The sequence below is a fragment of the Danio aesculapii genome, chromosome 14 (genome assembly GCF_903798145.1).
Source record: "Danio aesculapii chromosome 14, fDanAes4.1, whole genome shotgun sequence".
NCBI lineage: Eukaryota > Metazoa > Chordata > Actinopteri > Cypriniformes > Danionidae > Danio > Danio aesculapii.
The window spans coordinates 41,766,059-41,786,721 of NC_079448.1; the positions used below are offsets into that span (position 1 = coordinate 41,766,059).

At 35.0% G+C, this 20,663-nt stretch overlaps 1 protein-coding gene across 6 annotated transcripts in view; it reads left to right on the top strand.

Annotated features, from left to right (window-relative positions):
- diaph2 (diaphanous-related formin 2) overlaps positions 1-20,663 on the top strand; it is a 763,661-nt gene that overhangs the window by 471,593 nt on the left and 271,405 nt on the right. For all 6 annotated transcript variants that reach the window (XM_056472168.1, XM_056472167.1, XM_056472172.1 and 3 more), the window contains one exon: positions 5,317-5,446. In XM_056472168.1, the coding sequence (XP_056328143.1) occupies positions 5,317-5,446 (130 nt within the window). The remainder of the gene's footprint in view (positions 1-5,316; positions 5,447-20,663) is intronic.

Genomic DNA, 20,663 nt, shown 5'->3' on the forward strand with positions numbered 1-20,663 from the left:
TTGAAAAGGATACAAAGGCCTTACAGGGCTAAAAGCTTTATTGATCTCTGAGACCCCTTTGAATAGGTAATTATACGTCACGATGTGCTTAGATTAATATATCGCCTTTGTTTGCATCTCAAAATGATAAATGGATCCTCTGGTGTGCATATCATTTAAGTAATCCCGGATCATTAGGGAAGAAGGCCACGTGCGCAGGAAGGGCCGTAATAGAGTGCACCAGTGGGAGAGACTCCTGTCAGATGTTCTTCATAGGAGGTTTATCTTTTCTCTGGCCGCTATTAAATGAAACATCAGCATCCATTCACAAGCCAGAAGCTGGCAGGCGGGGCTTTCTGTCAACTTTTGACAGCGCGATGGTCAGATGTGTAGGTGTTAGTTGTTGTGCCAAAAAAACTGTGTAGATTTCCATGACCGTTTCCACCCACACTTTTACAAACTTTTAAAGTACTTTCTCAGCCTGGCAAGATTTTTGATGATTGGCCGCATTATACAATGGAGGATATTTTGTCAATATGTTGTCATCTTGCTGGTTCTACAAATGGTCTGCATGTTGATGTTGTTGTTTTTTGTGGAAGAAAAATGCCACAGTTTTTATTTTATGATTTTAACAAGTTGTTTAAAAAGCTTGGAAACTAAATGGTTTAGAAATAAATATAGATGTATGAAGTTCTGTCACGAAACTCTATCAGGCACGTAGGCTGAAATGTCCTGTTCAAAATTTTTCCAACTACATGGTGCAGGTGATTGGTTTCTGTTGCCTCAGCAGTCAATTAGCTTGCTCCTCAACATTCAAAGGCCTGTCTGAGGCTTGTTTTCAGATTCTCAATCAGTTGATGTATGCTATATGTATGTTTGCAGCTGCAGTTTGTTAATACACTGTCTTGACACTTGCTCTGCACTAATAATCAAAGGAGCTAGTAGCATATCTATACCACCAAGATTAAATAAACATTCCCATATTCATATTCATTTCCATTGTTTGGCAGGTTCCTTTAAAAGAGTAATTGGTTACAGTTACTAGTTACGTCTCACATTAATTGAGTTTGTAACTGAGTTACATAATTATAAAAGTAACTAATTACCAGGAAATGTAACTATTGCATTACTTAAAAATATATATAAATTGTTAAATGACTAAATTAATAAAAAATATAATATAATGTTAAATATAAAACATTGTACTCTAATCTACACTATTTTAATGTTGTTGTGGGGCAATATGAGAGACAACCATCAAATTTAACGTATAATTTCTAACAGATATAAATTCACCTTTGTTCCTGAGGAAATAAGGCTTAACAACCTTACATTTTAGCAAGTTTTACATTTTTAATATATGGATCCTACCTATGTTTTTTTTTTTTTAAGTAATATTTATGAAGCTATTCTGAAGCATGCTGGATTGTGTTTAATATTGTTTGTAAGCGATTTGTCTGTTTAAGTGTTTGTTGTATAATGAAATGCTACTGACCTAATTTAATTGCCCCTGGTGGGATTAATAAAGTTGTTAAACTTATTTATAATATAAATAAAACAAATATAAATAAAACACAATAAAACGTTCGCTTGAATTTTCCCCTCAGTCCAAAGACATGTGGTACAGGTTAATTGGGTAGGCTAAATTGTCCGTAGTGTATGAGTGTGAATGAGTGTGTATGGATGTTTCCCAGAGATGGGTTGCAGCAGGAAGGGCATCCGCTGCATAAAATGTGCTGGATAAGTTGGCGGTTCATTATGCTGTGGCGACCCCGGCTCAATAAAGGGACTAAGCTGAAAAGAAAATGAATGAATGAATGAATTTGTTATATGTGTGGTGTCTTTTCATTCCATTATAACGTTATTTATTTTAAATATGTAAAAATAACTACATTAAAATATATATGAACTTTATATGAAAATTCTATGGAACTTTGCTTGAATGGTCTGCATTTTGTTCTTCTGCTCTTTTAAAAAGGTTCACGACAGGTTCTTTTAAGTATTGACATGTCAATATATTTCCAATATATATTGACAGTTTGTAATTGAGCTATTTCCAGAGGTTGCATGGATTATAAAATCAATTTCTGTTTTTATAATTCAAAAGACATTTCTATTCCCATCACGTCACCTTGTAATAATCACACATGATCGGTGTTGTTGTAATGTCCCCAATTTGTTTTCTTTTTGACTTTTATATTACATTTGGTCCAATGCTCCTGTCTCAGTTGTTTAAGACAAACACACCCGTTATAATTTATGAAGAGAGAAGAGGCAAAAACACTGCAACCATTTATTAATTTACCTCATCGTACCTGCCACATGTTTTTTTTTTTTCCAGCAGAAAACCAATTCCTCACCTCTGTATCCGCAGAGACATTTGGGAAGAGAAAATCTATGGCAGACATTATGTGTAGCGGGGAAGTGTGCCAGCTGTCGTAAGTTTGCCATCAGTTTGTGTAAAGGTTAATATCACATCTGCTGTGCAGTCCAGCTTGAGGATTCATTCTGCCTTCCCCGGCTCTGCTGCGGGACTCAGCAGCCATCTTCTGTGCGAAAGCAGCCTTCCTGGAGTCTAGGCTTGACAGCAAACAATCTGTTTGAGTCTGAGAGGGTGAAGAGGTCACCCAGCCCCAGCGCACTGCTTAATGTGGGCCTGCAGCCATGGCTCTCCAAATGGAGGAGAGCGGGAGACAAAGAGCAACATGGCTCCACATTTTGGTTTATCATATCTAGTGCTCAAGCGATAGATTTATTTCACCAGTGGACCCTGTTTTTGCTTTGTAAAAAAAAAGTGTGAAGGTAAAAGTGTAAAAAAAGAAGATGGATGAAACTTTTGTTATTCACTTAAAAACCCTCTGTGGTGATTTTATAAAACTAACTTGGTTAAAGTAGGTTAGTTAAAGGTCCTGTGAAATTTAAGTAACCTTTTTTAGATGCTAGTATCTATATGTTAGTTTTAAAGTATACATGAAAGGGCTAGTTTAGCGGTAAACAATTCATTTGTGTATGTCATTAAGAAAAACAAATAGGTTGCCTTCATAATCTAAAGTTAAAATCTGAACACTTCATGCTTGTTTTCTGTTAAATTCTCATGCTGCGTTCCAATTTGCATACTATCCTTCCTAAATAATATTTGAAAATAGAATTAATATGTCCCAAATCATAGTATGTTGAAAATAGTATGTCAAAGTTTCTAGGAGTCAAAGTATAGAACCATCCATACTCTAACCGCTGATATTGGCCACAGTACATTGCGCATTGGAAGTGAATTTGATTAGAACTACAAACGCGGGTTAAAAGTGTAAATAAACTACAAACATGATGGACGCACGAGACCAACTGTCAACTAGAGAAGCTTCAGTAAAGATGTTTGTATGACTGTTTATTAATATCTAGCCCACTGGAATATATTTAAATCATGTTTTCTGTGTTATATTTCATCAACAATACTGGCTTTATACAAAGACGTGTTTGGACATTACCGTCTAAATAAATTCATCCAAAGATCTGAGGAGATTTCTCTGCATGACAGACTCGTGAATGGGAGATTAACCTGCTGTTGCTTCTCCAATAAGGTAGAGAGTTAAATATGAAAGAATTGTAGATGATTGACAGGGCTCATAACTAAGCAACACAATGATCTGTTATCAAGGAAGTAGTATGTCCCAAAGCTTGCATACTCTTCTGTTACACACTCAAAAGTATATATTTTTTCCTTCACAATAAAGTACATACTTTTAGGGCATATAAAAGTATGTTAATTGGTACAAAGCATTAGATTATGTTTGTCTGAGGTATTAGGCGTGGTTAACAACTGTCAGTTTTGGACTGTCCATCAGAAATGGCTTAAGTTGTAATAACTCTTCCAAAAGCCTTGTCCTGATCTTTCTGAATGAAAAGCCTACTACTATATTCAATCAGCTCACAGTAGAAAAAACAAGCCACGGCCAATGTATTCTCATTTAATTGTTTGTTTCTCAAGAATTGCGTGACCATATGAAAAACAAATGGTTGCAGATTCTGGTTCATGCTGACTTTAAGCATATTTATAAGCTAGTGTATGCTCCAAAACAGTGACCATATTAGCATTTGGAAGATATAAACCTAATATAAACATTCATAGCTTGCAGTTTGTGGCTACCGCCTAATTATCTTTCCGTCAAATCTTCTAACCAAGTGTTTCTCAACCACGTTCCTGGAGGACCACTAGCTCTGCACATTTGCTAGGCCTTTTTTGTTGTCTAGGACAAAGGAGACATCCAAAACATGCAGTGTTGATGGTTCTGCAGAAACGGGGTATGCCCGCCCTGTCTTTAGCCCTTAATTTTAGTCCAGTTACTCCAGCCCAAAACTTAACTAGTTTACATATTTTTAGAAAAGTGGCTAATTTGTACTAATAATTATGATTTGATTCAGATTTTTCAATCAAAACCCCACCCTTCCTCATTGGTGAATGAGCAAATCCTCCTTAAATGTCCGAAAGAGATCATACAAATTCATACAAATAAACCACTAACTCTAAAAGTTACGAATTGCTGTGAGTTTGCGTTGGTTTGTCTGGTGTTTGAAATGGACTGATGTTAAGATGGAATCCAGACTTTGTATTGTGCTCACCACAGCAGCCGGCAGCAAAAGTGTGAGTGGTGTGTATTGATCTAAATATTTCATTTCTTTCATGTCACCTTAATCTTCTACACAGAGCGGTTGTGGTTTGGGGGGGAAAGCTCCTTTTCAAATTAAACGTGGTAAATAAGTAAACAGGGGGAAATATGCTTCTGTGCACTCGGCTCCAACCAATTTAAACTTTATTGACACACCTATTTGTCAGATTTCTGTGCAAACACCTTCAAGTGCTGTCGATGCATACATATATGATGCAATCCTGCTCGAGTTCATGTGCTGACTGTATTTCATCAAAAATATTTATATGGATCTGTCTGTCTATCTATCTATCTATCTATCTATCTATCTATCTATCTATCTATCTATCTATCTATCTATCTATCTATCTATCTATCTATCTATCTATCTATCTATCTATCTATCTATCTATCTATCTATCTATCTATCTATCTATCTATCTATCTATCTATCTATCTATCTATCTATCTATCTATCATTTCATATTATATCAGGAATTAAAGCAATTTGTTTATGTGTGGTGTTCATGGTATTTTACTCTGCTGTCTTCTGCCCTGTTTTGTCTGAATCAGCTGAATGAACTTGTCCAATTACATCTAGAAAAGTTTGTTCAAAGTTTTTGTTTGCTTTTATAGTGTTTATCATTAAAATTGCTATATTAACAGTGCTTAACTTAATGCATTTTCTCCACAGCTTCGTGACACAAAGTCTACAGACCAGAACACAACCCTTCTGCATTTCCTGGCCGAGAAATGTGAAGAAAAATATCCTGAGATGCTGAAGTTCCCAGATGAACTTGAGCATATTGAAAGTGCCAGCAAAGGTAAGATGCTTTGTTCATTCATTCATTCATTCATTCATTCATTCATTCATTCATTCATTCATTCAACCATTCATTCATTCATTCATTCATTCATTCAATAAACCATTCATTCATTCAATAAATCAACAATTTATTCTTTCATTTAATCATTAACTAATTAATTCAATATATAAATCAAACATTCATTAAATTATTCATTCATTTATTCATTCAATCAATCAATTATTCAATTATTAATTCATTCATTCAACCATTCATTCAATCAACCATTAATTAATTAATTAATTCATTTATTCAAGCAATAAATCAAACATTCATACATTCAATCAATAAATCAATAATTTATTCAATCATTCATATATTCATTCAATTAATTGTTAATTCTTTCATTCATTAATGTAATTAATAGATCAATATTTTATTCAAGAATTCATTTAATCAATCAGTAATTAATTAAACAATTCAATGAATAAATCAAACATGCAATCAATCATTCATTTATTAATTTATTCAATCAATCATTCATTCAATCATTCATTAATTAATTCAATCATTCATTCAATCAATAAATCAATAATTTATTCAATTATTCATTCATTTAACCAATCAATCAATCAATCAATCAATCATTGATTAATTAATTTATTAATTCATTCAGTCATTTAAAATACCAAACATTCATTAAAAAAATAAATCAATAAATCAATAATTTATTCAATCATTCATTCAATCAATCATTAATTAATTCATTAATTCATCCATTAATTCATTCATTCATTAAATCATTCAATAAATCAAATGTTCATTCATTCATTCATTCATTCATTTAAACAATCATTCATTCATCCTTTCATTCAATCAATCATTCATTCATTCATTTAGCAGTTGTCAGTTCTGACTGACGTTTAGAAGATTTTTCAAGTGGAGTACAGCATACTTATTTTAAATGCTTGGTTTGTCTGTTTACATTTATATTCATGGTCTTGGCAGCATTACGATGCAATACGAGATGCTAATAAGACACAAGACAATCACAGTACTATGACATAATGAAGACATATGAGATGATGATGGTTTTCCAACATAAAGTTGCATACTAGTCTGTCTTAGAAGTTAGTACATTGATGCAGTGTTTTGTAGCAGCAAAGTTCATAATGGCCACTACAGTAGCTTAGAGAGCTTACAGAGTGTCAGTTCAGCACAAAGGGTTGTTGTTGATAGAAAATAACATGATTTATTTTATCTATTTATTTATTTTTATTATGAATTAAATTAACCTATTCAGTCTGCTTGCTGGTAAAACACATCTTAATAATTCAGTAAAATGACAACATTTTCTGACATGTTTGCGATGGCGCTATTGGCGTCAGTCTGTGATAATGCTATGTAATTCAATTTTGCTGGATATTTGATTCAGCCTAGATAAAAAAAGTGCTTTGTTTTGATCCAGTGGTCTGTTCTTGCATTTCTTCCCTCCCATATAAGCTGTTATCTGGCTTAATCAAACAGAATTCTCTTTAAATGTGTTAAGCCTGGTTAATTGAACATCCAGCTTTGCTTTGTGAAGACATTATCACCTGCGATCTGCAGATATCAGCTGTGTCCTTTGGAGGAATATACGGCTCTGTTGGGGTTTGACCTTGAGATATTTGCCCTACATATATAGCTCAATCCATCCATCTATATCACACTGCTTTATGGTGTTCGACAAGTCTTTTATTGGTTTTCTCATGTGGTCTTCTTTTAAGCCACGAGCTTCAAGGCTTTTTATGGCTTGAATTAGATGAACTAATGTAACACAGATCAACCCAGGAGACTGGACACAATTGGTCCCACAGACTATAATTAGAACTTTTTTTAGCAGAGAATGAAATAAAACTAGTTAATGGCTAGAGAGCCTTTCATAATCCTTTTGCTGTGTGTAAATCCAGCCATTTTCATTGCTATGAATAGGCAGGTTTCATTAAAATGGTGTCGAGGAGTTCTGAGAGTGGATGAAGGAACTTTAATGAAGCGCATGGGGCTCATATGCTCCACAGTATGGCCAACAGGAAAGGTTAAGAGTCCAAATGGGAAGTTAGCTTAACAGGGATGGTGGCATAGTCGAACACAGTCGTCCTGACATTGTAGGGTGGATTCTTATTATGGCTTGCAGTGATTAAGAGCTTTAGTGCTTCCCACTACGCTGAGCGAGATTTAAATATCTGCTTTCTTAACTCTCATTCATTTCAGGCAGATTTGGAAACGAAGACCTTCTGTGAATGCAATAATCTTCAGTATTATTGTCACGTGAAATGTCTGTCTCTATTCGTCGGCGTCAGGGGAGTGAAAAAAATACAGGCTTGCATATCCCGGCAGTGGCGTAATTTCTCCTGTCAATAAGCTAATTTGTCTTTAATTCCATTTGGAAGCGTTTGGTTGAAGCCCTTGAGCTTTATTTACTTTGTTAGTTGCCTAATTGCTTATCTAATCTAATAAAAGTAATTTAGTGCTTTGTAGTGAAGGATGCGGTCACCGTTGAATAGACCAGCGGTGTCTTTGTTAAGGTGGATGGCTGAAAGAATACAACAAACCCAATGCTTTGAGGAAAGACATTTCAGAGAGAATCAGATTCTTGTATGCTAATTTGGAATGACAGTTAAGCAGCTCCTGGCTCTGATTTAATTTATTGTAGTGAATATCACTGAACGATATGTCAGATCTGTAGTAATGCACCTGCTTTGTATGTGTTAATAAGTATAGTTTATTTCCAGCATGTTAAATGCAGGTGTCTCATTTAATGTTTCAAATAACCGTAGTGGAAATAAAGTGTCAAACGATAGCATTAAATAATTATCTATGACATAAAATGGTTACAGTTTTTAATGAAACATTGACAAAACTTAGCAAACTGTAAAGGTTAAGGATAGAAAGGACAATTAATTAGTAATTCATTCATTACTGATTCCCAGTACTGGGTTGCGGCTTGAAGGGCTTCCTCTGCGTTAAAAAAACATATAGTTGGCAGTTCATTCCTCTGTGAACGAAAGCTGAAGGAAAATGAATGAATGAATAATTAATTATTTATTATAAACACTCAAATGACATTTTAGCAGGTGACTGCTTTGACCATGGTGACTTGTTTGGGTCTAAAATTAAAAATCAAATTAACCATGAGCGAAAGAAGGCTTGCGAACACTTAGGGCCCTATCATACACCCGGCACAATAAAGTGGAAGATATGTATGGCATGATTTGTTGCTATTTGTTGTCACATTGTTTAAATAACAAATCCATTTGCACCACTTTATGGACTCATGGGTGTTCCTGTCTAAAAAGTAGATATGCTAAGGTGCTGGTCTCAAGTCCATTGCAGAGCGTGTTAGTTATGCGCGTATCAGATCCAAAACACATTTACATTGCTTAATACACACAGGATGTACAGCAATACACAAATATCTTTACATATAAAAAATAAATAAATAAAGGATTAAAATGTTCCAAGAATTATAATTTTCTACATAAATTTAAAACCACTACCTGCATGCCTTCTTCACCTCAGAATACTTTTTTTTCAGTTTGTTCATGACAAATTGCGTTTGTATAATGTTATTCAGGGTGTCTGCGGAGTCTTAAAAAGATCTAAAAATGACTTGAATTTTAAAAATATGCATCACCATATGGGGCATTTGAATAGGACATATGTTTGTGCATGTGTTTCTTTACTCCTTGAAAGTAAAGGTGTAAAATAAAGAGCAAGAGTAAAGTAAAGAGAAAGTAAAGAGGCCAAATGGAGGAAGCTCGTTTTTTATCCTCACGCAGATGGTCTGTTTAACTGTTTTCTCGCTAGTGAAGAGTTCAGTTTTTCCAGTTACAAAGTCCGCCATGTAAATAGCAAATGCGTGACGCAACTAACTCTTAAAGGGAATGGGAGATGATTGGTTTAATGCGCAATATGCTCAAAACACACCTATAACTCATTAAGAGAATAAGCACAACCCTGTTAGACCATGCGCTGGGGCACAGATCATACTTTTCCGTCTTTGAAATAGCAAAAGTGGATTCGGACACTACCCTAATGCTTTTGAGCTATGCACAATAGATTCTGGCTTAGATTGTTAAAATAAAGCCCATAGTGTTTATTTGACCACCTTGATTTCTACTGTGAAAATGATCATCCGGCAGCTATTTGTATAGATGAAAAATTTAAAACTCTAATACAGAAATATTATATCGTGTATACATAGCTTGGAGAGCTTATTTTACAGACCTCAGCTACTGATCTGCCATGTAACGCATACAGATGTTCCCACCTGGTTAAGTGTTGAAGCAGTCATGAATGAATAATTCAGTTTTAGCTAATGATGTTTTAGAGACCTTTTCGCTCATGTCAGAGTGGTGAAAGAACATGAATCACTTTCTTCTTTTTACATAGTAGCACAGCTCACCTTAACCCTGAGCTGGGTTTAGTCACCACCTCTCTCTAATTCCTCTCTTTTCTCAACTTCTTGCTTTTCTTCTCCACCCTCGTCTCCGCCGCTCAGAGTTAACCTTTGGGCTTTCCGTCTCTTTTTTTTTGTCTCTCCCCTCATTTTTCTCACAAACTACAGTACATTTTTGTCTCTTAAGAATAATACTTCCTCCATTCTATCCATGTCTCCCCATCAAAGCAGCTTTTTTTTTAGGCTGACAGAGTTGCACACCAGCACACAGGAGCAGTGGTGCAGTGCAAACTCTATCCTGTCCCAGTCTGTCTGAGCCCACAGAAACATACGGCTCTACACCCTGCTGAACTCCGTGCAAAGCCCAGACGCTATGATCACACAGCAGGATTTTCTTATGGCGTATGCTTTCTGCTAAGCTTCAAGCACATGTTCATGTTCTTCCAGGATTTCTACATTCAGCTTGTGTGTCAGGTGATTTCGTATCGTTGCATCAAGATCTCTTTGAAGGGCATGCGCACACACTTTCAATAATCACATATCCATCTGTAAATGTTGGAGCTGGCACTCTTAATATACTTGATTGAAAAGAGCAATCAGTTCTGCCTGATTTGCTTGAGAAAGTTATTGTCTCCCTTCAGTTCTTCCTTGATTAGTGACTGCAGAATTCTTCTTCCTTAGACCTTTAAATCTCCATAGAGATAGTGGAATAGAAAGAGGAACATTGTGTGTTTTAATTTCTCCTGTAGTTTAGCTGTTGTTTATATGCTAAACATGCACATTTACAGGAAATATTTGACACCACATTACTATTGAGTATCCTTATGCTGTGTTTACACCAGATGCGGCACGTGCGAAAATAAATCACGCTATTCGCTCATAAACATACATGTAAACGCTTCGAGTTTACTTGCTTCATTTGCATGTCAAATTTACTTCACAATAGACGCGGATTCATGTCATGGGCAGGGCATCTGTCTGCCTAATGACTCTAGCTTAGTTGCTAAATGGCTTACATGGACTTTATTGAGATTGTAGCTGTGCTTTATGTGCTTTAGGAAGGCTGAAAAACAGCGTAGGTTCGTTCGGCGCCATGTCTGTGTCCACTATATCTTTTCAGAGGTACACCCAGCACTGTAAGTTCATCAACTCCTCCAACCAAAAACTATACCTGGATGATGAAGGTTTTTAGCAGTGCTTCAGACTGAGCCAAGCCCAGTTTGATGAACTGTTGTCCGGTTTCAGCAAGAGGATTTCCCCTCGGGACATCAATAACAGGCACCACGTCATAATCTGTCTCCTACAAGAGCAAGCTCATGATTGGATAACGCGAAACATGCTGTTACGGCCTAACATGCTGTTACTACCTGCTACAAAAATAAACAAAGTGTCATAATAAACAAATGAAGCAAAATAGTTTAACACATTAAAAATGCTAAAGGATCACAAGTTAACAAAAAACATAGCAATGAAAAGGCTGCTATGGTGAGCGATCTTGGCATGCACGGAGCACCACCAGCCAGACATCGTGAGAGCAAGCGAAAGAGAGAGAGACTGAGCCGCCATTACCGTCAGCCTTATATACGGGGAATCCTGATGACGTCTCCGGCATCATCCAATCCGGACAAGCCGTTCACAAATTCCACCTAAAGCACACAACAATACCAAAAAAAAAAAAAAAGAATAAAAGACCCACGTAACACATGCGAAATGATCCACTTGCGCTGCTTCAGTTGCGCATATCGCGCCGCAGGATGTCTATTCACGCCTTTGCATTGATTTAACATGTAAATCACTGGCGCTTGATGCTTCATTCGTACCTGGTATGAATGCAGCATTAGATTTGAAATGAAGGAATTTGTAATCATCTACTAGATTTGTAATCTACAGTTGTTACATTTTATACAATGCAATACAATATAATCATCTACTAGATTTGTGATCTACAGTTGTTACATATAATACAATACAATACAATACACTTTTGTGATTATAGCACAATTAAAAAAAAAAAAAACAACCAAAGCTGATCAAAAAAATACTTTATATTATATTATATTATATTATATTGTATTATATTATATTATATTATATTATATTATATTATATCATATTATATTATATTATATTATATTATATTATATTATATTATATTATATTGTATTGTATTGTATTATATTATATTATATTATATTATATTGTATTATATTATATTATATTATATTATATTATATTATATTATATTATATTATATTATATTATATTATATTATATTAAAGGACACAATTGAAAATACGCAACAAATAACATACAAATAATATACTACCTGACAAAATTCTTGTAACTTTGCCTATCCAAGTTTTAGGAACAACAAATAATAACTTGACTTCTTGATCATTTGGTATCAGATATAGCTTATATGAAAGGCAAAGCCCTCTAGATTACGCTTATTTTACCAAAATAAAATATGATCATGTCTTGATTTTTTAATGCTTTAATTAGGACTGTAAGGTCTGACTTTGCTCAGACAAAAGTCTTATCATTTAACATAAATAATGTCCAGTATAGAATATAAAGCCATGGTGCAGTGGAAAAAGAATTAATATTTAATTAAAAACAAAGGTAAAACATGCAAGATTGGGGCAGTTAATATAAAGTGGGAGATTTCTTTATAGTTTTGTGCCTGCTACAGAAAAAGCATGATCTCCTCGAGTTTCACTTTTGTCGTAGGCACAAAAGTTTAGAGTCAGTGGATTTAAGTGATCAGTCAGTCAAAGTTCAATATGACTAATTATATATAATATAATTGTACAGGTTAGAACAAATAGTGTTTCAATTTTATATTATTATTTTTCTTCCATAAATGTTGCACTAAATGATGATGAAACCTTATTTCAACCCATATTTTGCTTCTTTTTTATTTATTTATTTATTTTTTTTAAAGTTGTTTAAAACATTACAGGAGAAACGTGAAAATCTAATCATTTTGAAAAAAAAAAGTAAAAGTAAAACTTCAAGTCGTACAGCTATTGATGACAGCTGCAAATTGATGGCAATGCAAAATGTTACTGACTGATTTATAATTTTCAGTGTATTCAAAGTGACGCATACTGATGATGACTGTCACAAGTCATTACTGCCATTTCAACAAAACCTAATAATGTTTGCCAGCTTGATAATGCGGTTCCTTGGTGACAAGTATAAATGTACAATTTGCAGCAGCAATGTTCAGTACATTGGAGAAAACCAAACAATTAGAGGCCAGATTTACTAAACAGGGCAAGTTAACATGAGAGCGCAATCTCATAAACATGCTGATGGCAGTGCGAAGTTTTAAGAGTGATCAAATGGCAATGTTAGAATTAAAGAACACAGATACAACTGCTCGTTTCATGCTGGTTTGTGTCCACCACATAAACCACTGGAAATTGGGTAGAGAGCTGACGAATAAGTGTGTGGATCTGTGGTCCACAAACATTAGTAAATGCATCGTGTGATTCATTCTTCCATAAATCTTGCGTCTGAAAGGGAAACTCCTACAAATGTTTATACATGCCTTTTTAGCACACATTTTTCACTCCGTGTCTTTAGTAAATCCTGACAGTATATTTTTAAAGCCAAATGAGGGTTTGTGCTGGCACAAGATGTTAATAAATTTGAAACGTAATGTTTAAGGGATGCCTGATGTAGATCAATGCAGGACTGGCCTAATAGAACACAACAGTTCAGTTCTGGAAGTAAAAAAAATACTGAGATTTTCTCTATAGGAAGAATTTTTACATGATTTTAGTATTTTTTTTTATCATGATGCAAATGATAAAACTTTAAAAGTCCATACGAAAACAAAATGTAAGTTTTTAAGGAGATAGTATCAATATGTTAGTCTTTTAAATTTATTATTATTATTTAGGAGTTTTTCATCTTTAATTTGGATAGGACAGTGGAGGTTACAGACAGGGAAGTATTGGGAGCAATAAGAGGGGAATAGTCAGCAAAGGACCTCGAGCTGGGAATCGTGGTGCGATTGTAAAAGTATGGTGCTATGGTGCTAAAGTATATGTCGGCACACTTAACCACTAGGGTAATGCCGCTGACACTATGACTAGACTTAAGGTTATCCACTAGACTTAAGGTTATCTATAGGCCAGTGTGCTCCAAAACAGTGACAACAGTTGCATTTAGAAAATAGAAACATTCAAAACTTTAGGTTTGTCACTTATAGCAAAATGAATCAAGGTATTATATATTGTCACCTCATGCAGTACTTCAGTTTCTCATCAAATCTTCTGACCAATCAAATTCTCCCTAGTATTCGACATGTATCGCCCACTTTAAGATGCTGAAATTGGTCAATTATTCATGTCAATTATTCAATTTAATTTATTCAATCCACCTGTACCGCATGGAAACCGGAGCACCCGGAGGAAACCCACACGAACACGGGGAGAACATGCAGACTCCACACAGAAATGAAAACTCTAACCAGCTGTGAGGCAACAGTGCAAACCACTAAGCCATAGTCATTTTAGGGGTTTTTGTCATTTAATGGGAAAGGTGCATGGAGATTATAGACAGCAAAGTATGGGAAGAGAGACAGGGGAAGGATTGACAAAGGACCTTGAGCCAGTAATCGAACTTGGGTCACCATGAACACTGGGGTATTGGTGCCGATGCTGCTTCAAGATCAAGCCTGTTACATGCACATAATTGTGATGCGATGACAAAATGGCGGATGTAGTACATCCGAGTTCCATTCATACTACTTACATTCATACTGTATAGAGCAAACTTTTCTAACAGCTGAATAGTACATTTAAATGTAAATGCAGTACCTACTAGTAGGTAGTAGTAGGTGGTTTCGGACGCAGCCAGTGAAAATATTATTTCCTTTGGGGTTAAAGAGGTCTGTTTTTGTGGTAATTTCACGTTAACCACCACAGCACCAGGTACACTGTCCACTTCAGCCCAGACAGACACATCATATACCACCACAAAATATATCAGACCCATTTGAGGTAAACAGTGAGTCAGACTCAGCTTGGTGACTGTCATGAGTCTGACTGGCAGAGTTGTGGTATAACCAAAAACACTATTGCTATTTTGAAAAGGGGGAGGAGCTACTATATGCCCCGCCCGGTCTTACTATTTCAGTTGAGATTGTCAAACGTCAACTCAAACTTCACATTTCAAAGCACGTCACGGGACCTTTTGAACAGACCCGTTGTGAGCTCCGAAATGTAAACCAACGATATATGCTTTTGTTGAATCCATCTGCTCCCATTAATTCAATTTACTTTTTAAAAACAATTGTTTGCACTACTGAACTGACATTTTATCACATTACACAACACTTCACCCCTTACCCAAAGCTAACCCTGTTTTATTGCATCATCATAATCATAATGCCAATACAATAATAGCATTATCTGGCGTATGCTTTAAGCTGAGTCACTGTTTGGCATTTGCTTGAATCTGTTAATACGATTCAAAAGAACGTTTGTCTTGCATGCTTTACTCTCTCTGTTTCTTACTGTATGTAATCCATCCATTTCTCCAGAGTTGCTGTGGAAGCCAATTTTGATGTCAGTTTTGATTTGACCTGACATTTTGCTTCCAAAATAATCGTGATGACAATTCTTCACATGTCCTGGCAGTGTACAGCCACGTAAGGGGTTTTGTTTATAAAGTCATAAATATTTGATGCTTCTCAGCAATATAAATCAGGTTTTCTCCTTTAAAAAATAAATAAATAAAACATCAGTGTGGAATGGAGTTATGTCCTACCAATCCTATGTTGACTACCCACTGCTTCCTGACACACATGATTGCATCTTTTAATACCTCTGTGCCGGGTGGATTGCAAAAAAATAAATAAATATATATTGTCCAGGTAAAGGTCAGAAGCGGTCATTGCCTTCATCCCTCTGGGCAGAGGAGTTCTCCACTTTCCCGTCTCATCCGTTACCATCCACCTCCATCAAGGGCGGTACTAATTAGAATGTGTTTTGATCATCCTAGGAGAATCGACACAAATGTGCTGAGTCTCAAGGAAGAGCTGGGACATGGGGAGCGTCCATGAAATCAGAGTGGCATTGTACTTTCCCCTTTACTTATTCATGAAGCTCATCCCTCCTGGGCTGCTCTGTTACACCTTCCTACCCACAAAAAATAAATAAATAAATTGTGGAGGGATTCTTCAAGCTGATCTACCTGCTTTACAACATCATATACCTGCAGATTACTCAAACTGCATATATTTCATGCATATGTCTGGGACATTATACACTCACTGGGCACTTTATTAGGTACACCTGTCCAACTGCTCGTTAACGCAAATTTCTAATCAGCCAATCACTTGGCAGCACCTCAATGCATTTAGGCATGTAGACATGGTCAAGTTGATCTGCTGCAGTTGAAACCAAGCATCAGAATGGGGAAGAAAGGTGATTTAAGTGACTTTGAACATGGCAAGGTGGTTGGTGCCAGACGGGTTGGTCTGAGTATTTCAGAAACTGCTGATCTAGAGGGATTTTCACGCACAACCATTTCTAGGGTTTACAGAGAATGACCAAAATCTCAGGAATATTTGCAGTAGCTTGTTACATCTACACAGGATTAAGGCAGTTCTGAAGGCAAAGTGGCTCCAACCTGATACTAGTAAGGTTTACTTTATAAAAGGGCATAATTGCCTGTCTAGTTAACCTAATTAACCTAGTTAAGCCTCTAAATGTCACTTTAAGCTGTATAGAAGTGTCTTGAAAAATATCTAGTCAAATATTATTTACTGTCATCAAGGCAAAGATACAATACATTTGGGTGGAATAAAAAACAATAAAATAGACTATTATAGAATGATTTTTGAAGAGGTTGTGTGATATTGAAGACAATAGAGACAAAAGAGTTGTCAATAGAGCCCTCCTGTGGAATTGTAAATATTTATTGAATCGTTTTGAAAAAGAGCTTAGAGTTAAAGAGTTAAACAGAGAGAATTTTTTCAACACATTTTATTGTAATATGTTTATTAAGTAATTAGTTATAACTATTGTTTTTGTCTTTGCCATCATGACAGTACATAATATTGTAGTTATGTTGCTAGATTTTTCAATTTAAATAAAACAAGTGTAATTTAAAGGCTTAAATTTATCAAGGTTAATTAATTTAACTAGTTAAATTAGGTTTATTAGGTAAGTTATTGGACAACAGTGGTTTGTTCTAGTCAATTTATTTATTTATTATTTAATTTAAAAACTATAACTAAAAACTAATGTTCATTGCTCTGTTAAATGTCACTTTTCACAAATAAGACATTTTGAAAATAATGCAATTTTACAGGAAGTCTAATTTTGCCTTAAATATCTCAGTATTTATTTATTTATTTATTTATTTATTTATTTATTTATTTATTTATTAAAATAGCTTTCCAAAACACAGTAAATCTAGGTCAAATCCTGACAACCCAATCATTGGTTAAAAAATGATAATAGCAAACAGCGCTGAAGTAAATGTGTTGCTCTGCTCTGCATTATGTAACATCACGGCTGCTCTCTGTACTGTATATGTATTCCTCACCACATACCACAAGTATAACTATAAAATGAATCATGTTCTGTACATAGAAAATGAATCTGTGTAACTGTTCAGGTGCTGCCCCTTTTCCGTTCCATTTGTCTTGTCTGTAATGTAAATGGTCGTGTCTTGTTTAGTAACTTTGTGTGCTTGTAATTCATGGGAGCAGAAGCTGGGACAGAGAGAGAGGAGAGAGGGAATTAGAGGAGCCACATGAATCAGCTGCCGTTCTTCATCCTAGAGTGAACTGGAGCACAGCGGTCATAAAGCATGCGTTTTGATGATTGTGGTCAAGACCTTGTTTTGTGAAGTGCAAGCTATATGTCAACAGAAAATTCAGCATGCGAGAATAATGCTTTAGAAAGACTTGCAAAGAGCCCGTCTGCACTCGTGAAGCCACTATCTGTTTCATTTGATCACTTGTGCTGTTGCTTGTCTTCAGCGCAGTTGCACAACTAAAAAAAATGCTAGTGTTGAATTCTGTCGTTCTTTTTAGTGCTTTATCTTTCAGAAAAGACTATGTGAATTATTCTGCATATTTCTTCTTACCAGTGACTGTGACAATTTCTTTAAAGTGTTCTCTGGCATGCTGCTTCAGCTGAGAGCTATGAGGGCATTCACTCCGATTATTTATTTGTTTATTTATTTGTTTGTTTGTTTGTTTGTTCATTCATTTATTTATGTATTTATAAAGCTCTAAAATAATAATAATAATAATAATAATAATAACAACAATAATAATAATAATAATAATAATAATAATAATAATAATAATAATAATAATAATAATAATAATAATAATAATACTAGAAGGATTAAGGGAGTTCTGAAGGCAAAATACTAGTATGGTGTACCTTATAAAGTGGCCGGTGAGTGTAGTTAACCAGTGGCATATATATATATATATATATATATATATAGTTGAAGTCAGAATTATTAGCCCCCCTTTGAATTTTTTTCTTTTTTTTTTTTATATTTCCCATGATGTTTAACAGAGCAAGGAAATTTTCACAGTATTTCTGATATTATTTTTTCTTCTGGAAAAGTCTTATTAGTTTTATTTCGGCTAGAATAAAAGTAGTAATTTTTAAAATCCATTTTAAGGTCAATATTATCAGCCCCTTTAAGCTATATATTTTTTCGATAGTCTACAGAACAAACCATCGTTATACAATAACTTGCCTAATTACCGTAACCTGCCTAGTTAACCTAATTAACCCAGTTAAGCTATTAAATGTCACTTTAAGCTGTATAGAAGTGTCTGGAAAAATATCTAGTAAAATATTATTTACTGTTATCATGGGTTGTGTGATATTGAAGACTGAGACTTAAGACTGAGATAATAATAATAATAATAATAATAATAATAATAATAATAATAATAATAATAATAATAATATAACAACAGCAACATTATTATTATTATTATTATTATTATTATTATTATTATTATTATTATTATTATTATTATTATTATTATTATTATTATTATTATTATTATTATTTACTTACCTACTTGCATACCTGCATACTAGATACATGCAAAAAGGTTGTAGAGTGTGTTGTAGACTTTAAATGATATTGCATGTCCATATACAGTTGAAGTCAGAATTATTAGCCCCCTTTTGATTTTTTTTTTTCTTTTTTACATATTTCCCAAATTATGTTTAACGGATAATTCAGTGGGGCTAATTATTCTGACCTTAACTGTATAAATGTATTTGATAAATAGCTGTAATATAATAATACCTCCTTTCCAGTTAATATAAAACGTTTCACTTTTTTTTTAGATAATGACTGGCTGACTCTACTGTACATTATCCCTCTCTCTGTGTAACCCATATTTTCAAGACCCATCTTGTTCAATTTAAGTTCTGAATCCTGACCGAAACTCAACTTGAGCCATTTTAAAACCTTTTGAGGATTCAAACAAGTACTTTTTACCGGCACATAAAATCCTGTATCCTCAAGTTCACCTGAACCTTCACTCTCACAAGGTCACATTGAACCATTCAATCCTCAAAGCCATCTGTAAAAAAAATAAATTGATACTTTAAAAAAGATTTGGATTTTGCTTTATGCTCAGTTCAAGGACACCCTACAAAATGTAAGTATGCAAGAGTTATCTCTATATGGCCAATATTTTATCTGCCCGTCAGTGTCGAGTGGTCCGTTTTGGGAATATCGTCTCTGCCACCACGGTTCCCCACCCCGTCGCTTGGTGCTGGGCCTGGATAATTAAAGATTGATAATTTCCCTGGGGATACAAAGAACAAGCAGGGATCAGAAGTTCAGCCGCATGTCTCTGCGAGGGGGAACACACCGAAAATATATCTGCTGTTAGTTAAGCCTTAAATGGGGTCAGGTTGAATGTTGCTTTAGGCGCTCTCTGTTCCCTGACTGATGTGGGATGAGTGAGTCTCAGCGAGAGGAAAACTCACCTCTCGTTGGGCTGATAGCTCTCATTACCTGACTGACATATATAAGAGTGGCCTTGATTTATCCTGTCATCTCGCCGAATAGTGCTGTTAAATTGTGTTTGTGTCAATAAAGGCAGCCCCCGTTTATAGGCATAAAGCTTATATTGCGGATGAACTGAGATGGCTGCATCAGCCCATCCATAGTGTAAGATATTGCCTCACAATTTCCAGCTTAATGCAGTCCCTTCCATGAGGAGGCAATCGGTAATGATGATTTCATTGCCATCGAGAATGGCTTCTTCTTGATGTTGGTATTTTCACACCTCTGACCTTCGTTAATAGAGCTGGGAAAGCCTGAAGCGTCTGTTATTGGCCATTCTGCCTAGTTAAGCCCACCTTTAGAACTGCACCAAAGTAAGGGCCACTGACATTCTGCCTCGAGCCGCTGCGGTGACTTCATGCCAGGGAAATATGACACAAATGTATTCATGAATCAATTTTGTGTATGGCACAGCCACGGGTGAAGTAGTTTGAAGTTCGGGCTGAGGGACAAATTAGTTGGAGGGCAGAACTTTGAACTTGTAGGATAATAATACTATGGTTAATATTGGTAGGACTGAGGAATTAGCAAGCACCATTTTGAGATGATATTAAAATTGATTTCTCGTGTGTATCAAAACAAATCAGTCTTTTATAAACAGCTTCTGTAACTTTGATGCTTTTTAATGTGGCATTCAAACACACTGAAATGACTTTCAATTCAGTGACTCACTCTAAGTTTTTAAATGAATCAGTGGTTTTGAACACATTT